Source organism: Hylobates moloch, unplaced genomic scaffold (assembly GCF_009828535.3).
Source record: "Hylobates moloch isolate HMO894 unplaced genomic scaffold, HMol_V3 SCAFFOLD_8, whole genome shotgun sequence".
In the NCBI taxonomy this organism is placed as follows: Eukaryota; Metazoa; Chordata; class Mammalia; order Primates; family Hylobatidae; genus Hylobates; species Hylobates moloch.
In genome coordinates this window covers 79262130-79281123 of record NW_026652283.1, presented here as the reverse complement: position 1 = coordinate 79281123, position 18994 = coordinate 79262130, and the positions used below count along the sequence as shown (strand labels likewise).

At 50.9% G+C, this 18994-nt stretch overlaps 1 protein-coding gene across 1 annotated transcript in view; it reads left to right on the top strand.

The window, feature by feature from the left end:
• Positions 1 to 11136, top strand: part of RBM5 (RNA binding motif protein 5) — a 31244-nt gene extending 20108 nt beyond the window's left edge. The window contains exons 15-25 of the mRNA XM_032161521.2: positions 1181 to 1266; positions 2266 to 2350; positions 2565 to 2656; positions 5285 to 5446; positions 5852 to 6001; positions 6082 to 6153; positions 7323 to 7502; positions 7802 to 7876; positions 8950 to 9047; positions 9126 to 9255; positions 10509 to 11136. Coding sequence (XP_032017412.1) covers positions 1181 to 1266; positions 2266 to 2350; positions 2565 to 2656; positions 5285 to 5446; positions 5852 to 6001; positions 6082 to 6153; positions 7323 to 7502; positions 7802 to 7876; positions 8950 to 9047; positions 9126 to 9255; positions 10509 to 10634 — 1256 coding nt within the window. The 3' untranslated portion in view covers positions 10635 to 11136. The remainder of the gene's footprint in view (positions 1 to 1180; positions 1267 to 2265; positions 2351 to 2564; positions 2657 to 5284; positions 5447 to 5851; positions 6002 to 6081; positions 6154 to 7322; positions 7503 to 7801; positions 7877 to 8949; positions 9048 to 9125; positions 9256 to 10508) is intronic.
• Positions 11137 to 18994: the final 7858 nt, after the last annotated feature.

Genomic DNA, 18994 nt, shown 5'->3' with positions numbered 1-18994 from the left:
ATTCAGGGCTGTCATCATGTACCCAAGGTTCTGGGGAAGAATACGGTTATTTGTGTACACTGAGGTTTTTTTTTTTTTTTTTTGAGACGGAGTCTCGCTCTGTCGCCCAGGCTGGATGGTGTGCAGTGGCGCGATCTTGGCTCACTGCAAGCTCCGCATCCTGGGTTCATGCCATCCTCCTGCCTCAGCCTCCCGAGTAGCTGTGACTACAGGCACCCACCACTATGCCTGGCTAATTTTTGTATTTTTAGTAGAGACGGGGTTTCACTGTGTTAGCCAGGATGGTCTGGATCTCCTGACCTCGTGATCCGCCCGCCTCGGCCTCCCAAAGTGCTGGGATTACAGGCGTGAGCCACCGCACCCAGCCCTGCCCAGAGTTAATACAAGGTCTTAGAGACCATGTTGTGATGAGTTTAATTCTTGGAATTCAACTCTGTATTTGCCCTCTCTGTGTTAGGAGTTATGAGTGCCCATGTAAGTTCAGGTGAGCAGAGAGGATGTGGCCCTGGAGTCTGGTGCTCAGACATCAATCAGAAGAGCCTCTCTAAGAAGCCTTGGCTTTAATTTTTGTTTCAGGCTTTTAAAAGCCTTGTGAGTTAAATCTTTCTCAACCCCAGAGCAAATACAAATCCTTTCTTCTCTTTCTTTTCTTTTCTTTTTTTTTTTTTTGAGACGGAGTCTCGCTCTGTTGCCCAGGCTGGAGTGCAGTGGCGTGATCTCAGCTCACTGCAAGCTCCGCCTCCCAGGTTCACACCATTCTCCTGCCTCATCCTCACAAGTAGCTGGGACTACAGGTGCCCGCCACCACTCCTGGCTAATTTTTTGTATTTTTAGTAGAGATGGGGTTTCACCATGTTAGCCAGGATGGTCTCAATCTCCTGACCTCATGATCTGCTCGCCTCTTCCTTCCAAAGTGCTGGGATTACAGGCCTGAGCCACCGCGCCCGGCCTCTTCTCTTTTTCTTAGCCATGATACAGAATCCTTAACTTTGTATATCACATCTAGTAGAATTGTAAGAAAATGAAAATGTCACAGATTCTAGGGTACTTAGTGGGAATTAGCTTATGAAGAACTGACATATACAATGACAGAAGAAGGCTAGATTGGGCATTACAAATAAAGATGTTTGGGTTGGCATTCAGTGCCTTGGCTTTCCCTAACACTTGTGTTTATCATCAGGCACAGCAGTGACCACCACCTCAGCGGCTGTAGTGTCCCAGAGTCCTCAGCTGTATAATCAAACCTCCAATCCACCTGGCTCTCCGGTAATCCTGTTGTCCTATATACAGAACTCGTGGCTGATGGGGAAATTTTGTTTTGCTATACAAGTATTACCCTTTCCTGTTATATGAGCCAGGATTGAGTAATACACACTTCAACTTTATTTCTTTCTGTTGTCTTAAAATATTAATTTTATGATATGTATGTGCATGTATATTTTATATATAAAATTTTAACTGTGTATTTATACTTTATGCATGCCTCAACTTGACCTTTAGAAAGTTGTTGCCAGGGCCGGGCGTGGTGGCTCACACCTGTAATCCCAGCACTTTGGGAGGCCGAGGCGGGTGGATCACGAGGTTAGGAGATCAAGACCATCCTGGCTAACACGGTGAAACCCCGTCTCTACTAAAAATACAAAAAAATTAGCCGGGCGTGGTGGCGGGCGCCTGTAGTCCCAGCTGCTCGGGAGGCTGAGGCAGGAGAATGGCGTGAACCTGGGAAGCAGAGCTTGCAGTGAACCAAGATGGTGCCACTGCACTCCAGCCTGGGCGACAGAGCGAAACTCCGTCTCAAAAAAAAAAAAGTAAATTGTCGCCGGGCGCAGTGGCTCACGCCTGTAATCCCAGCACTTTGGGAGGCCAAGGCGGGCGGATCACAGGGTCAGGAGTTCAAGACAAGCCTGGCCAACATGGTGAAACCCCGTCTCTACTAAAAATACAAAAATTAGCCGGGCGTGGTGGCACACGCTTGTAATCCCAGCTACTCGGGAGGCTGAGGCAGGAGAATTGCTTGAACCCCGGAGACGGAGGTTGCAGTGAGCCAAGATTGTGCCACTGCAGTCCAGTTTGGGCAACAGAGCAAGACTCCTCTTGAAAAAGAAAGCAAGAAAGTTGTCAACATGGGTTTTGCTGAGGGATTGCCTTAGATTATTGCTACAGTGTGTCTGTCAGGGGAGCCCTTCCTCCTGGATGATTGCAGTGATTTAGCTCTCTTAAAAGGCTTTACAGTTGAAATTATATTGAAGCTGCTGTTCTTTCCAGACTGAGGAAGCACAGCCTAGCACTAGCACAAGTACACAGGCCCCAGCCGCTTCCCCTACTGGTGTAGTTCCTGGTACCAAATATGGTAAGCCAAACCTCATGGGGCTGTTGACAGTTGGAAGGTCTTAGTTGTTGTCTTTGTTTAATGAGAGTTCTTCTCCCTTTGCGGGTGTCAGAGGGACACTTGGGGATGTGAGACAGAGAAGAAACATTAGGCCTGCTGCATCTCACTGGCTTAGAATTTGAAATAAAGCCATTTCTTACCTGGAATGACTGTATGCTGGATTTTGTTTTTGCAGCAGTACCTGACACGTCCACTTACCAGTATGATGAATCTTCAGGATATTACTATGATCCGACAACAGGGCTCTATTATGACCCCAACTCGCAAGTAAATGCGCTGCTTTCCTCCTCAATTTCACTAGAATTAGTTTCGCTTAGTGCATTTATGAGGTATAAAATGAAATATTTCCTGCAAAAGAATATATGACTCAGATTAGTTTTAACTTCTTCAAAGCCACCAAAATGTAATTTTTATTTGGAGATTGTAAGTTTTAATTTTAGGGTTAAAAAATGTTTTGAGGTATAACATACACACAGAAAAATACACAAAACAGAAATGTGCAATTCTTTGAATGTTTACATGTCTATACATTTGTATATTACATGTGTATATACACCACCACTTATTCCCAGCCCACCTAATCCTCACGCCCATTGCTGGTCAGTAACCTATGTCTTCAATAACCACTATTTTGATTTCTGTTGCTATAGATTATTTTGTCAAGTTACAATTTATGGAAAGACGTAGCTAGAAATTTTAAATTGTACTTTTCTCCTTATTATTTAACCTTTTAGAGTGTACAAATCAGTGGCTTTTAGTATATTCACAGTGTTGTGTAACTGTTACCACTGTCTAATCTCAGAACATTTTCATCACTCCAAGAAGAAACCCTGTACCTGTTAAACAGTCACTCCCCATTCTGTACTCTCCTCCGGCAACTACTAATCTACTCTCTGTCTCTATGGATTTGCCTTTTTTTTTTTTTTTTTTTTTTTTTTTTTGTGGCATGATCTTGGCTCACTGCAGCCTCCACCTCCTGCGTTCAAGCGATGCTCCTGCCTCAGCCTCCTGAGTAGCTAGTAGCTGGGATTACAGGCGCCCACCACACCCAGCTAATTTTTGTAGTCGAGACATGGTTTCATCTTGTTTGCCAGGCTGGTCTCGAACTCCTGACCTTAAGTGATCCACCCGCCTCAGCCTCCAAAGTGCCAGGATTACAGGCATGAGCCACCGTGCCCAGCCCTCTGTTCTTGACATTTCATATAAGTGGAGTCAGACAATAGATGATCTTTTGTGTCCAGCATCCTTTACTTTGCCTCCCTGTGTATTCTGGAAGGTAGAATTGAGCAGATGTATGGAGTGGTGTTTTATTTTTGGTGGCATATATAACTTTTAAAAGGGAAAAACAACTTTAACACCCCATAAATAACTCTATTTATGACCGGGAGCTGTATATCTAGAACAGTAAAATAAGTATTTTTAACAGGAACTTGGCATTGATAGGTTGTGGTTTCTGAGAGATTGAAGTGTGAAGCTGTGTGTGATGTGCCTAAGCAGGCCAAGCCTCTGCATGCCTCTTCCACTTCTCTTGTTTGTGAAGCCTGGCCATTTATTTCCCTGTCAGTTCATTTTTTGTTTTTTTAATCCCTGTCAGTTCTCTTTGGTGGCCTTAGAAGTTGTGTCTGTAGGCTGGGCGCAGTGGCTCACGCCTGTAATCCCAGCACTTTGGGAGACCAAGACGGGAGGATCACTAGGTCAGGAGATAGAGACCATCCTGACTAACACAGTGAAACCCCGTCTCTACTAGAAAAAAAAAAAAAAAAAACCAAAACAATTAGCCGGGCGTGGTAGCGAACGCCTGTAGTCCCAGCTACTCGGGAGGCTGAGGCAGGAGAATGGCGTGAACCCAGGAGGTGGAGCTTACAGTAAGCCAAGATCGTGCCACTGCACTCCAGCCTGGGCAACAGAGTGAGACTCCGTCTGAAAAAAAAAAAAAAAAAAGAAGAAGTTGTGTCTGTTAGCCACGCCACCTTACCCAGAAGAGACAGACACTGTCTCCTGGGTCCCTGTTGAGCAGATAGAGTGAGCGACTGGAAAATAAATAAAGGAGAGGAGAGGATATGTGACACCTCTCCTCTGTTGCAATTCCTGCTGAGCTTGGGTCCCTTCACCAACACCTCCTTCCAGCTCTGAGCTAGTGTTTACACCCTGTGTGTGGTTGCCTGGTATCCAAAGGATTCTATGTGGATGGGCCCAATGATGAGCTGTTGTCATGGCAGATGTCTGAACTCCATGACACGCCCACCTGTTCTGGCTGCCTGGTTTATGTAAATAGTCTGTGGAACAGAGTGAGACAAATTGCTCTTTGGGTGCCCTCTAGGTAGGTCCAGGGATTAAATTAATGGGAACTAGACTTTTTAAATTTTTATTATCATTTTTTTTTTGAGACGGAGTCTTTGTTACCCAGACTGGAGTGCAGTGGCACACGATCTTGGCTCACTGCCACCTCCTCCGTCTCCCAGGTTCAAGCAGTTCTCTTGCCTCAGCCTCCTGAGTAGCTGGGATTACAGGTGTGCCATCATGCCCAGCTAATTTTTGTATTTTTAGTAGAGATGAGTTATCACCATGTTGGCCAGGCTGGTCTTGAACTCCTGACCTTGGGTGGTCCGCCCACCACCACCTCCCAAAGTGCTAGGATTAGAGGCATGAGCCACTGCGCCCGGCTGGGAACTAAACTTTTTAAAGAATTCATATTCTATTTTTACTCTGGCAGTGTCACACCTCTTTGCTAGGTGGTTCATCATCTTTACTTATACCAAGGTGTGCCAAGGGTCCTTTCTGGGCAGGAAATATCACTAGTCCACAACATATTTTATCTTTTTTTTTGACAAAATATGTAATCGACTGACATAGCAGAATGTCTGCATTAATTGTTTTTTGTTTGTTGTTTTCTAGTACTACTATAATTCCTTAACCCAGCAGTACCTTTACTGGGATGGGGAGAAAGAGACCTACGTGCCAGCTGCAGAGTCTAGCTCCCACCAGCAGACAGGCCTGCCTCCCGCAAAAGAGGGGAAAGAGAAGAAGGAGAAACCCAAGAGCAAAACAGCCCAGCAGGTTAGAACATGACCCATATTTCTCTCATTGAGGTATTGGGCTGAACTCTTGGTTTTGGGGTTGTAGCATTTATGTCAGTATTATTTGGATTCTTAAAAATTGGGCTCCACATTTTATTCATACTAAGTTCTCACAGCATTTTGCAATTTGTTATTGTTACCATATCTTGACTGTCAGTTAGCCTGTGTACTTAGAAAAAGAAGCCCTGGAAATCTCAAAGCTTTTCAAGCAGTATTTATGAATGACTTTGGTTATATGTGATAATATCTAATGGAAATATTTGTCGGTGGAAGTAAGAGTAAAAGGGGTTTGTTACGGGGCATATAGTTGAGATAAGATCCTTAATGGCTCATTCTCATGGCACAGGGGACTAAATGTTTTTTTGTTGTTGTTGTTTGACATTAGATCGCCAAAGACATGGAACGCTGGGCTAAGAGTTTGAATAAGCAGAAAGAAAACTTTAAAAATAGCTTTCAGCCTGTCAATTCCTTGAGGGAAGAAGAAAGGAGAGAATCTGCTGCAGCAGACGCTGGCTTTGCTCTCTTTGAGAAGAAGGTAATAGCAGGAATGGCCAGTACGTCATGATGGGAACTTACCTAAAACTTGAGTCTCATGGCTTGTCCTCTGTTTCCCAGGGAGCCTTAGCTGAAAGGCAGCAGCTCATCCCAGAATTGGTGCGAAACGGAGATGAGGAGAATCCCCTCAAAGTAAGGGAGTACCACCAGTGTTTTAAAGACCCTATCTGTGGTTTGTGTCTCACTTTAAGGCTCAGCTGCATCTTGGCTAATGTGATTCCTACTTAAAACTGAATGTGATTGCTGTTGATGGGTATTGGAGCAGTGTCTGCACATAGATTCCATGTTCGGGGCTTTGTTTTCTGTGAGAGCAGATAAGATGGAGTGACGAAAGAAGCTTCAATTCCTAAGCTCAGTTAATTAAGTTTCATTGCATCTGTGAGTAGAGAGTTTTAATGGTCTGGAAAGAGAAAATTAAGACAAAAAAAAGCTTGTTTTACTAGATAGATACTGGTCTGGGTGGGCCATTATTCTGATATGTTGTATTTGGGATTTTTATGTGTGGTCAGTGGTTTGAAAATAGTCACTCAGTCTAGGCAACATTGCAAGACTTCGTCTCTACTAAAAATTAGAAACAAATTAGTTGGGTGTGGTGGCATGCATCTGTACTCCTAGCTACTTGGGATGCTGAGGGAAGAGAATTGCTTTAGCCCAGGAGATCAAGGCTGCAGTGAGCCACTGCACTTTTTGGGGATCATACCATTGCACTCCAGCCTGGGCAGTGAGCAAGACACTGTCTCATTTAAAAAAAAAAAAAGAGTCTTGGCGCTTTGGCTCACACCTGTAATCCCAGCACTTTGGGAGGCCAAGGCAGGCGGATCATTTGAGATCAGGAGTTCAAAATCAGCCTGACCAATATGGTGAAACCCCATCTCTACTAAAAATGCAAAAGATTAGCCAGGGGTGGTGGCAGGCGCCTGTAATCTCAGCTACTTGGGAGGCTGAGACACTTGAATCACTTGAACCTGGGAGGCGGAGGTTGCAGTGAGCTGAGATTACGCCACTGCGCTCCAGCCTGGGCAACAGAGCAAGACTCCTTCTCAAAAGAAATAGAAAAAGGTAGTCACCCAGGAATCCATTTCTTAGGCTCCAAGAAGGTTGGTACCAGGAGGCTGTCAGGCCTAGCCGTCAAGGACCTGACTGTTCCACGCAGTTGACAAAATGTAATTCACTACTAAAGTTGACATACAGTAATGGGGATTTGTTAACATTTCGGATGAGGCATTACTTTATCCAGGTACATAGCCATCGCCATCTTCCTATTGTACATTTCCAGTGACCTGCCCTCCTTTTGTCCCCAGAGGGGTCTGGTTGCTGCTTACAGTGGTGACAGTGACAATGAGGAGGAGCTCGTGGAGAGACTTGAGAGTGAGGAAGAGAAGCTAGCTGACTGGAAGAAGATGGCCTGTCTGCTGTGCCGGCGCCAGTTCCCGAACAAAGATGCCCTAGTCAGGCACCAGCAACTCTCAGACCTTCACAAGGTGGCCATGCTTTTCTTAGCTGATCTGAGGGGGCGAGGGGAGACAGTGAGACAATTTGAGTGCCCTAACAGTCCTGACGGTTCCAAAAATACCTGCCATTAATGATGGCCTTACAGAAAGCTGTTCCCGATGACGGTGGAAGGAGTCTGGCAGCTCCACACACATCAGACTATAGTTTTTATGTGATTGTGTATTGTTTGGGCTTTGGCTCTTAAAGTACAGTAGATGTTACTAATGTTAGGATATTTCAAATTAAGATGGTCTGAGTCCTTACTGTGTCTTTCAAATCTTTTGTGTAGCAAAACATGGACATCTACCGACGATCCAGGCTGAGCGAGCAGGAGCTGGAAGCCTTGGAGCTAAGGGAGAGAGAGGTGAATGGGAAACTGCCACAGGGAAGAGGATATTGGGATAATCGCCTTTAGCTTTTATTTGTAGCATTTAGTTCCAGATCCCAGGGGCAGGGTAGAAGGATTTGTCATACCCTTGTTATCTGACCATTGTAGTTCATGTAGCCTAGACCCAGGCTTTGTGTGCTTCATGAGCCTCACATTGTCCCTTCATCATAAGGGTGCATAAGGCAGAAGCACACTGCCGAGACTGCTCACAGGTCTTGAATGCCAGAGCTTACTGCTTAAATACACTGGATTTTGTTATGGAGAGGGTGGTCTAGTTTGGCCTGGCTAGGGAAGCCTTCATGGGCAAAGAAGGGGGCTTCAAATTAATCCCAAAGGACAGCAGGACATGAGGTTATTGCAGGTGATATGAAAGGAAGGATGAGCAGGGCGTGGCAAGCAGATCTGGGAACAAAGGCAAGAGAGAAGCTTGTGACACAATAATGGGCAAGCAGTTAGTGCTGGTGGTTGGGGCAGGTTAGCGGCCAGGTGGGCAGGGATTTAAATGCAAATACAGGCCTGTGGGTTAGAAATGAGCAAGTGGGTTAGAAATCTTCCACCCCGAGATAATTCTGAAGTGTTTGTAGCTAAGGCTTTTGCTTTTCTTCTCCCTACACCCTTCCCGCCCTACTGTCTATGGTTCCACCTCCCCAGGGACTGCTGAACAGGTCTCTGGAAGCCTCCTTGATGTTGGAGGTATGCCTGTCCAAATGCTGAGGAGAACGGGCAATTCTGCCTTCCTCTTCGCAAGCTGTACCCACTGCCCAGTGGGCTGGTTGAATAGCTTGACAGAGGGTGGCTAATTAAATAAAACTGCTTGTTGGAGACATAGTTCTGCCCTTGGTTCCACACAATTCATATCTACAAATTTAACATTTCAGATATGACTAGGTATGATGAGGGGAACAAGGGAATTTGGTATTTCAGAGCAGTCTAAAAAAAGCATTCTTCAGATTTAAAAATACTTGAGGGGATAGTTTTGAATAGGTGCATTAGACGGTTACAGGTTGAAGTCTGTGAACATTTCCAGCAGTGTTTTTTCTCCCATGTAGATGAAATACCGAGACCGAGCTGCAGAAAGACGGGAGAAGTACGGCATTCCAGAACCTCCAGAGCCCAAGCGCAAGAAGCAGTTTGATGCTGGCACTGTGTATGTGATGTGCACATTTTCCAGTTCGTAAGCTGGGGCCCTGGCTGTTTTAAGTAACTGTGTGTTTGCCACTGGCAGGAATTACGAGCAACCCACCAAAGATGGCATTGACCACAGTAACATTGGCAACAAGATGCTGCAGGCCATGGGCTGGCGGGAAGGCTCTGGCTTGGGACGAAAGTGTCAAGGCATTACGGCTCCCATTGAGGTAAGCAGTAGGGTCAGGCCTTGATGTTTGCCAGGCTTACCGGCTGGTTCCAGAGATGAGATCAGAGCACTCATAGAGCCTGGGAGCCAGGAGCAGCTTTACCTTAGCATGAAAGGGCAGATTACAGGCATGAGCTCACGCCTGTAATCCCAGCACTTTGGAAGGCCGAGGCGGGTGGATTGCCTGAGCCCAGGAGTTTGAGACCAGCCTGGGAAACACGGTGAAACCCCGTCTCTACTAAAATACAAAATATTAGCTGGGCATGGCAGCATGTGCCTGTAATCCCAGCTACTCAGGAGGCTGAGGCAGGAGAATTGCTTGAACCTGGCAGGAGGAGGTTGCAGTGAGCCGAGATCACGCCACTGTACTCCAGCCTGGGCAACAGCGACTCTGTCTCAAAAAAAAAAAAAAAAATTTAGTAGGGTTTTCACCCACGATAAGAAATCTTTAAATTGGGCCGGGCGCGGTGGCTCACGCTTGTAATCCCAGCACTTTGGGAGGCCGAGGCAGGCGGATCACGAGGTCAGGAGATCGAGACCACGGTGAAACCCCGTCTCTACTAAAAATACAAAAAAAATTAGCCGGGCGTGGTGGCGGGCGCCAGTAGTCCCAGCTGCTCGGAGAGGCTGAGGCAGGAGAATGGCGTGAACCCGGGAGACGGAGTTTGCAGTGAGCCGAGATCGCGCCACTGCACTCCAGCCTGGGTGATAGAGCAAGACTCCGTCTCAAAAAAAAAAAAAGAAATCTTTAAATTGATCAGAGCCCACACTGAGGCATCATATCCCAGGATCAGAGGCCCCTACCCACTGGCCTTCTAGGCAGGAGCTCCACCTGTAATTGCCCCTGTTCTGTCCTGGGAGCACAGCTTAGGTCAGACTCTTGTAGACCATGTTCATCCTGTTTATGTGAGTTCTGCTGACATCGAGCTGTCTTGTGTAATCTGTGCCTGTAATTACCAGGCCTTTCCCATGCTTCAGAGGAGTACTTTGGGGCCCTTTCCTAGGCATGGATGCTTGCTGAGCAGGCATTGAGGGGTGGGTGATTTGCTTCATCTGCCTGTGTTCCGTAGCCCATTTTATTCCTCCAGTCCTTACACTTGCTCCTGGTCTCTTCTGGAGAAATCCTTGTCTTCATATACAGTTTTCTTTCTTCTGTCTCCTGGTGGGTGGTCCTGCTGGGTAAGGAGTGGGCATGGTGAGAGGTGGAGCAGCCCATACCCTACCTGCCAGCTGACAGTCTCTGTGCTTTCCCAGGCTCAAGTTCGGCTAAAGGGAGCTGGCCTAGGAGCCAAAGGCAGCGCATATGGTTTGTCGGGCGCCGATTCCTACAAAGATGCTGTCCGGAAAGCCATGTTTGCCCGGTTCACTGAGATGGAGTGAGAGAGAGAGAGAGATGACAAGGAGCACAAGAAGTGGTCCATCTCCTGAATTTGCTCTTACCGCCTGTCTCTTTAAGGGCATGCCTTGTGCTGTTAATAGATCTTAGGGTGAACCACTTCATTCTGCAGGGTTCTCCCTCCCACCTTAAAGAAGTTCCCCTTATGTGGGTTGTCTGGTGAATGGCCTTCCTTCCCGCCAGAGGGCTTGTGAACAGACCGGAGAGGACAGTGGGTTTTTTATACTCCAGTGTATATAGTGTAATGTAGCGTGTTTACATGTGTAGCCTATGTTGTGGTCCATCAGCCCCTCACATTCCTAGGGGTTTGAGATGCTGTAGGTGGTATGTGACACCAAAGCCACCTCTGTCATTTGTTGTGATGTCTTTTCTTGGCAAAAGCCTTGTGTATATTTGTATATTACACATTTGTACAGAATTTTGGAAGATTTTCAGTCTAGTTGCCAAATCTGGCTCCTTTACAAAAGAAATACCTTGAGAAATGGGTGTCCTGTGTCTCTTTATTCTTGGGTGGGTAGGTGGGTCAAGCATGTCTGAGCCAGTCAAGCCTGGTGATGAAATCAGTTTATTTCTTGTTCCCATCACCACGTTCTGATTGATTGAGTGAGTGATTGATTGATTGATTGAGTGAGTGATTGATTTTAAGGCAGGGTTGGCCAGGCGTGGTGGCTCACGCCTGTAATCCCAGCACTTTGGGAGGCCGAGGGGGTGGATTGCCTGAGGTCAGGAGTTTGAGACCAGTCTGGCCAACATGGTGAAACCCCGTCTCTACCAAAAATACAAAAAAATTAGACGTGGTGGCGTGTGCCTGTAATCCCAGCTACTCGGGAGACTGCAGCCTCGACCTCCCGGGCTCACGCGATTCTCCCACTTTAGTGTTCCGAGCAGCTGGGACTACAAGCACACACCACCATGCAGGCTAATTTTTTAATTTTTTGCAGAGATGGGGCCTCACTCTGTTGCCCAGGCTGGTCTTGACATGTTCAGATTTTTAAGTTCAAGAGTTTAACATGTTTTAGCTGGGCGCACTGGCTCACTCCTGTAATCCCAGCACTTTGGGAGGCCGAGGCGGGCAGGTCACCTGACGTTGGGAGTTCGAGACCACCCTGACAAACACGGAGAAACCCTGTCTCTACTAAAAATACAAAATTAGCTGGGTGTGGTTGGCCTGTAATCCCAGCTGCTCGGGAGGCTGAGGCAGGAGAATTGCTTGAACTCAGGAGGCAGGGGTTGCCGTGAGCCGGAGGTGGCGCCATTGCACTCTAGCCTGGGCAACAAGAGCAAAACTCCTTTTCAAAAAAAAAAAAAAAGAGTTTAACACGTTTTAAAACTCTTTATGGAAATCATGGTAACTTAGTAGCTTTTCTGCTAAGACCAGAGTGACCATGAGCACTTGCGCCTCTCTAGTTTCCACAGACTTTATTCCACACATGCCAGAGTGTGGAGTTGTCACTGCTCTGCTCTGCAGGGCAGATCCTCCCTGCTTTTGGCGATGATACAGATGATACCTAGTCCACTGTCTGCTGCGATGGAGGAACTGAGGAGGTCATCTCCCCCTGGCAGCACTCCACTCACTCTGTCTTCCCAGCTGCTAAGGAGGTCCTGGGAGCATTGCAGAGTTTTCTGTTTTGAATGGGTATTTCCTCCTCAGCACTCTTCCATAGGGCAGAGAACATCATTTTGACCCAGAAGACCGTGCCTGACCAGGTCAGAAGTATGCCTAGATCTCAGGCTGTTCTTGGGACCAGATGATGTGATGGGGTGCTCACATTGCCAATCTGGCCAAACTGAGTGCTTGAGCTCCACAGATTGGGCATGCAGTTAAGGTGGCCTTTTCTCTGCAGTTTGCTTGTGAAGCTAGTCTTGCTTTTGTGGGTGGTCACGTTTTCCTCTTTTCGGGCAGGGCCTTAAGGAATAGAAAATGCTGAGGAGGTCCTCACCCTGGCCTATAGGGTAGTGCCTTGGAGAAGCTGAGCCTAATCACAGCTCTGGCTAGGGAGAGGTGGAGGCAAATGCAGAAGCCCCAAGCCTGGGTTTCTGCAGAGTAAGGCTTGGGAATTTCACAAATGAGGGCCCAAGCGCCCAGAGCTGGGGTGGAGAGTGTGTCACAGATCTGGTCTACAAAAGTTGGATAAGAAACTGGCCTCACCTCCAGAGCCCTCATGGCATCAGGGGAGATGCTGGTGTTTCTCGCACCTGAGCAGCAGTCCTGAGTACCCTAATTAGACCCTTTTGACATCTGGCCCGGAAAGCTTCTCCAGGTGAGCATACCCAGAATAGGATCTGGGAAGCTCTTAATTATATGCACCCAGCTCAGCAAAGGCTGGGTGGAAGCGTCTTCCCTAGGGGAGCCACGGCCAGGCATTAACGGGAGCCAGCCCTCTAGCAGCCTCAGATTGACTTCCCAGCACCCAGAAAGGCACCTGAACCTGTCCCACATTGTTGGTACTTAGAGTTACCTGTCAAAGCTGCTCAAGGCTCTCACGAGTGCTGTGGACCACAGCATCTGTTGTCAACACCAGCGTGGCCTTTCCTATGAACATGAAGCTGAGGGTTCCTGTGAACGTGAGGGTCTGAGCCAGCTCCTCAGAGATGGAGGCTCCCTCCTCTAGCCTCACCTGTTACCAGCATACCTAGCCGGGTGACTGCAGCTTTCACCCTGCATCTAAATTGATGGCCCCAGTCCTTGAGGTTTGACAGGCTGTTATCTTGGGCCCAGGTATCCTACAAGACCATATTTGGGTGATCCGTCTGGTTTGGAAGCGCTAGGATCCCAAGCATCCTCCTGACTGGCCCATCAGGGTTTACTCCAGTCCCAAGCCCGGTTAAATGTGCTGCGTGCTGCCCATAGGGCCACCATTCCTCTTAGCCCTGTGTGATGTTGAGGTGCTGTGAGAGTAGTGCAATCCTCTCAATCAGGGGAACCCAAATCTTGAATTGGAAAGGTGCTTTTACTGAACTAGAAGGAGCCTCCAAGGATTCCCAAGTCCAGACTGCCCTTGGCTGGGACAGCTGCTATAACATGCAAGGCTTTGAGGGCCGTCCAGGAGCAGCTGTCATGGCTGTGCATCAAACAAGTTTCAAAGCCCAGATGAGCATCCCGGCCTGAGCTAAGCTCCCCAGGCATGCATAGTCTGGCTGGGGGTCTCAAGGGCGCCCGGAGCCCAGCCACCCCGATTCCAGAGGAATGAATGCCCTCAGGGACAGGTGGGGCGTGGGGGGAAGATTGCCCCCAGGTGACACTGGAGGAGGGTACTGTGCTGTTGGTGGCCACCAGGTGGCAGCACTCCATCATCTTTCCAGCCAGGCTGGTATAGGTGGTGGTAAAGAGAGGACTTTCCACCAAGTCCTGAGGTACTAGAGGTTCCCAGGGGCTCTCTCCACGTCTCTGGGACTCAAGGAGACCTGGCTAGAACTTCGGCCTTGAAACTTTCTGTGGAGTCAGGCAGGTGCCAAGTCTGCCTGCCTTGCAAGTTCCTGAGGGTCTCTGACCCCCAGGCACCCCCACTGGCTAGATGGGGAAGTCGTCCCCACAGCACCCAATGGGGCAAGAGCCAGGCTGACCCTGTGCACAGTAGGCACTTCCCTCTCAGCAATTCTTTCTGACTCAGATAAATAATTTCTGCGGTCGATAAAGTGCATTTCTGCCTCTCTTACTCCCTTTCCCTACCACATGCTTATTGACTCACAGAAGCACTGTTGCTAGAGCATCAGATTCTCAGCTTCTGTCCCTACAGCCCATGGGGAGTTGGAGCCCAGCTTGTCCAGGGCTCCCAGATGGAGGCAGGGGATGCCTGTAGTCCCTCACCCCAGCCTCCCAGAAGGTGTCAGGAGGGAGGTGGACTCATGGACTTGGGTTAAGGTCAGAACCCTATAGGGTGGGCCACACCCAGCCAGAAACAACTTTCCAGCAGAAGGCATGAGCCAGGGGCAGGGCCCTCCCATCCTGCTTAGTCCAAGCCGCACTGCCATCCCGTTTAAAGAGGAAACTGAGATTCAAAGCCGTTGCTGGACTAGGCGGCTGCTGCTGGCAACTGCTGCCCCATCACCACTCCGGTGCAGTAGAATTGGGTCTCAGCTGCAGGTACAAGGTTGAGGTCCAGCCCTGGAGTGAGCTGGGCCTTGGGATGCCTCCCAGTGCCCTGAGGAGAGAGAAGAAAGACAGGGAGAGGCAGGAGAAGACAACCAGAGGCAAAGTGAGGCCTAGAGGATGCTGGAAAGAGAAGCTGGAGGAGACTGCAGCAGCCACAAGGGGATAGAGGAGGCTGAGGGGGCAAGATAACGTGGGATGGGGCCGCCAGGTCTAGAGGAGTTGGTTCTGCTCTACCCACGGGTGCTGAGATAGGCCTCTGATCTTGGGGTGAATTCTGCACACCGATGGGGGAGGCCAAGGCAGGTGGCCAAGGGAGGAGGGGCTAGGGTGCCTGCTTGCGTTCTCTGCTGCTTTTATGTGCAACAGAGGCTCCAGGAGCCCCTGGCTCTCAGCTCTGGGCGGGCATCACCATCCTGAGTCTGGCTAGACAGGAGCTATTTGAGAATGATTCATGGATGTAATTAAGCCTCCCCCCACCATCCCCTAGCGTGGGCCTGGAACAGGGTCAGGTGCAGGTGTGGGAGCCCCTGCCCAGCCTGTCCTGCAGGGTTGGGTTCAGCCTAGGGCCCCCTGGCCCAGCACAGCCCACCACTGCCTAAGGGTGCCCAGCCTCAATCTGTAAGACCTGGAGCAAGACAAGGCTGAGCCCAAATCCTGAGAGGCACCAGAGCTGGGGCTTCCTCTCCTTCCTCTTACTCCCCAGCTCCTGGGCTGAGGGGCCATCCTCTGCACTCATAAGCATGCCATGTGTACACACCCACACGCAACGCAGGCCAGCCCTCAGGCATCTGGCTGCAGCAGGCAACTTGCATGCTTCCCCATCACCCTTGACATGTGGGGTGGCGTTACATCCAGATCCTGCAGACCCCCTCCCTGGTTGGTGTGTGAAGCATGCACACTTGTGCATAACCCCACCCAGCCACTGGCACATAGAAGAGCACACACAGGCCAGGCACATTAATGAGCAAGTGTGCAAGTGCACCCTGGCTCCTGAGGGGGCAGGAATCAGATGTTCTTGCTACCCCTGAGGAAGGAAACCTGGTCTGGCAGCCTTCTGTGAAGGGAGAGGGAGCCCCCAGGGTCACAGCATGGCAGAGGACAAGCCACCACCCAGCAGGCACATCCTTGTGCACATAATGTCATTCTGAGGCTTTCCCCTTTTCAGGTGGGTGGATCTTGGGGGTGTCCACCCAGAATAGGCTTCTGAGCTCACTGAACAGGTCCAAGTCTGCCAGCCGTGGCTCAGCTCCCCGGCAGAGCTGGACAGGGGAAGGGAAGACTGAGGAAGGGGCATCATGGTCTCTAAGACTGGCTCAAGGTTCAGTACCTTCCTTTCTAACACCTGCAGGCATACCTGCAGTGAGGACAGGAAGGAGAGGGAGCAGCCTCTTCTGTTTCCCAGACTGGGAAACTGAGGTCCACACCCATCTCATCCAAACCCAGGGCCCCAGTCCCTGATCCAGTCATTTCCACGTGCTGGCATCCTATTAGCTCTGCCATCCCCTCCGCCTAGAAGGCCCTAGGACCTGGGCTTGCCACCCTGCTCAGGTTAGGAGTGTCCAGAAGCAGCTGGGCTCCACCTCCTCCCTCCAACGTGAATCCCCTGAATCCCCGAAGACTGGATGGATCTACCTTCCCCCAAGCACATCAGCACTGGCTTGGCTGGGCCTCTCCTCTTATGGCCGGGAGCCCCAGCCTGCTAGCCTCTACCAGAAAAACCGTGAGCAGCACACGTGCCCGAGCCACCCTCCACCCCGCCCTGGCCCCGGCCCAGGCCCCAGCCCCAGGCCCCGGCCCAGCCCTGGCCCCACCCCCACCCTGCAGATTTTTCTGGTTCTTATTAATGTAAATGAAATGAAATCTGCTCAGAGCGTCCTTAATGGAAAGCGTTCCTGGAATTTGTGCACACGTGGTGGTGGGGGGGACACTCTGAGATTAACTCTTGTGCAGCCAGACCCAGACTAGTCAGGCTGTGGTGACTGGGGCTGGGGTGGGGATTGGTGGGGACCAGGACATTCACTCATCCCTTCCCAGAACTGTGTCCTGACTACATCAAGGGTGGCAGAGGCTCATCCATATTCTACCCCCTGCCCTGGGACCAGCTGGACAGGTCCAGAAGTGCCTCAGAGCCTCAGGGGAAGGTGGTCTTGACAGGAAACGGGGAGCCCTGGAAGGCCTTGATCAAGGAGGAGGCTGGCCAAAGACAGGGGCACAGGGCTGGAGGGGAGAGTTGACAGACTATGCATCTTGTCCTCATCTGGCTCTACCCTGATTTTGAAGGGGGACCCAGGCAGACCCTGCCTCTCTGGACCACCCTACACAGAGAAGGCCCAGCCTCTGAGATCCCCTCCCCGGGCCGCTGCCCACCACACTCCTGAAACAGATCTGCCAGGATGCTTATCTTCATGACTATGGGACAAGAAGGGGGAGTTTGAGACCCCGGAGTGGATGCCCAGGGTCGCTGGCTGCAGGGGATGGGGGTGGAAGAGCCTGGCCCGAGCTGCTGCGTGCCCGCCCCCCGCCCTGCCCCTGTGTCCTCCCCACATCTGGATGCTTGTTCTGGCACAGCCCCCAGCCTAGCCCAGCGGAGCCGCAGCCGTGTTCTGTTGCCTCGTGGCCAGGACAGGGATGTCTGCTTCATTGGCGGGGGTAGGGAAGAGTCTAAGATTTCAATTTCTCCCAGGTGTGGCTCAGTCTGGAGGGTGCCTTGGGGAGGCTGGCTCAGAGGCCAGCACCTGCGGCGGGGGGTGTGCAGAGAGGGGGAGGGGGCCACCGAGGGGGTCTCAGGGAGGAAAAAGGGCTCAGAATGGGAGGTCCCTGGGAGGAGGCAGGGGCTCTGTGAGGGGCAGGGGACTCAGGGAGGGGGGTTGGAGAAACAGGGGGCTTAGGCGGCAGGAGCTCCAGGAGGAGGGCTGGAGGGGCAGGAGGTTTTGGGGGTTGGGAGCTGAGGGCTCAAGAAGAGGGATTGAGGAACAGGGGGCTTTGGGAAGGGGGTTGAAGGGGCAAGGGGTTTGTGGGGGTTGGGAGCACAAGGGGTTTGTGGGGGTTGAAGGGGCAAGGGGTTTGTGGGGCTTGGGGAGGAAGGTTAGAGGGAGAAGGGACTCAGAATGCGACTGACTTCACTGGGGGACAATGGGCTGCCAATCCTTCCACCCATACTGGTCAGGTGGCTGGGGGAGGGGCGCTGACCCACTTAGCTGCCTCTCCCCCAGGCTTCCACTAATGAGCGCTCTGGGCTTTGGGAGGCAGCCTTCCCCCCCAGGCTGTGCCTCAGGCCATCCCTTCCCCCACAGCCCCTCATTATCTACTGGGGGTGTTCATTAGCTCAGGCGTCCCCCCTTATCTGCAGCTGCGCTTGCCTGCGGCAGTGAGGAGGAGGCCCTAGGCCCCAAAATGCACCCTCTTTGCCCCTAGTTCCCCTACGCCTCCAGGACTGGGGAGACAAAGGCTACCAGATTGCTGCTGTGCAGCTCAGCTCTGAGCAGAGCTTTGATTCCACCTGTGGGTCCCCCAGCATGCCGATGAGGGGGGTGCTGCGGCGAAGCTCACAGGAGAGCTAGAACCCAGGCGCTGGCAGGGGCCCATGGGGAGTCTGCTGTGCTCACCCCAGGGGCTTCCAGTACCTGTGATCGGGAGTCCCATTCGGCAAGGAAAGGGGCTCACACAGGGTGAAGGGGGCTCCTGGATGTGTGGGGAGCACAGCTCTGAGGGATGCAGAGTAGGGGGCAGCACAGTTCTGGGGAGGAAAGTGTGGGGTCAGAGGGATGGTGGGAAGAGGGGAGAGGGCCCTATGGGGCACGGCTTCTCATGGACACAGCTCTGCAGAAACAGACAGCCCATCTGCAGGAGCGCAGCTCTGGGCGGGCGATGTAGGGGGAGCAGAGAGTGCGGGCACCATCTGGGGGAAGGATGAGGGTGGGGAGCATGGCTCTGGAGGATGTCCTATGGGAGGACAGTCCAGGGAGGAGCCCGCCTGTCTCCCACAGCCTTGGCCTCTTCGGACTCCTCCCCCACATTCCTGGGGTGCATGTGGAGGTTGGCTTGCTGGATTATGCCCAAGTCCTGAGGCTCCCTCTGATTCTGTCCCGCTGTCCATCTGTCCTCCCTCCCCAAGGATCCCAAGGCCCAGGTGGCACTCTCCCCTCACAGTCCCCTCATTAGGGATGGGCTTTGAGATCCTTCAGCAGCATCTGCCCCCACCCCCACCACCAAGCCAGCTGCAGGCCTGGCCCCTGGAGCCTGATAAATATT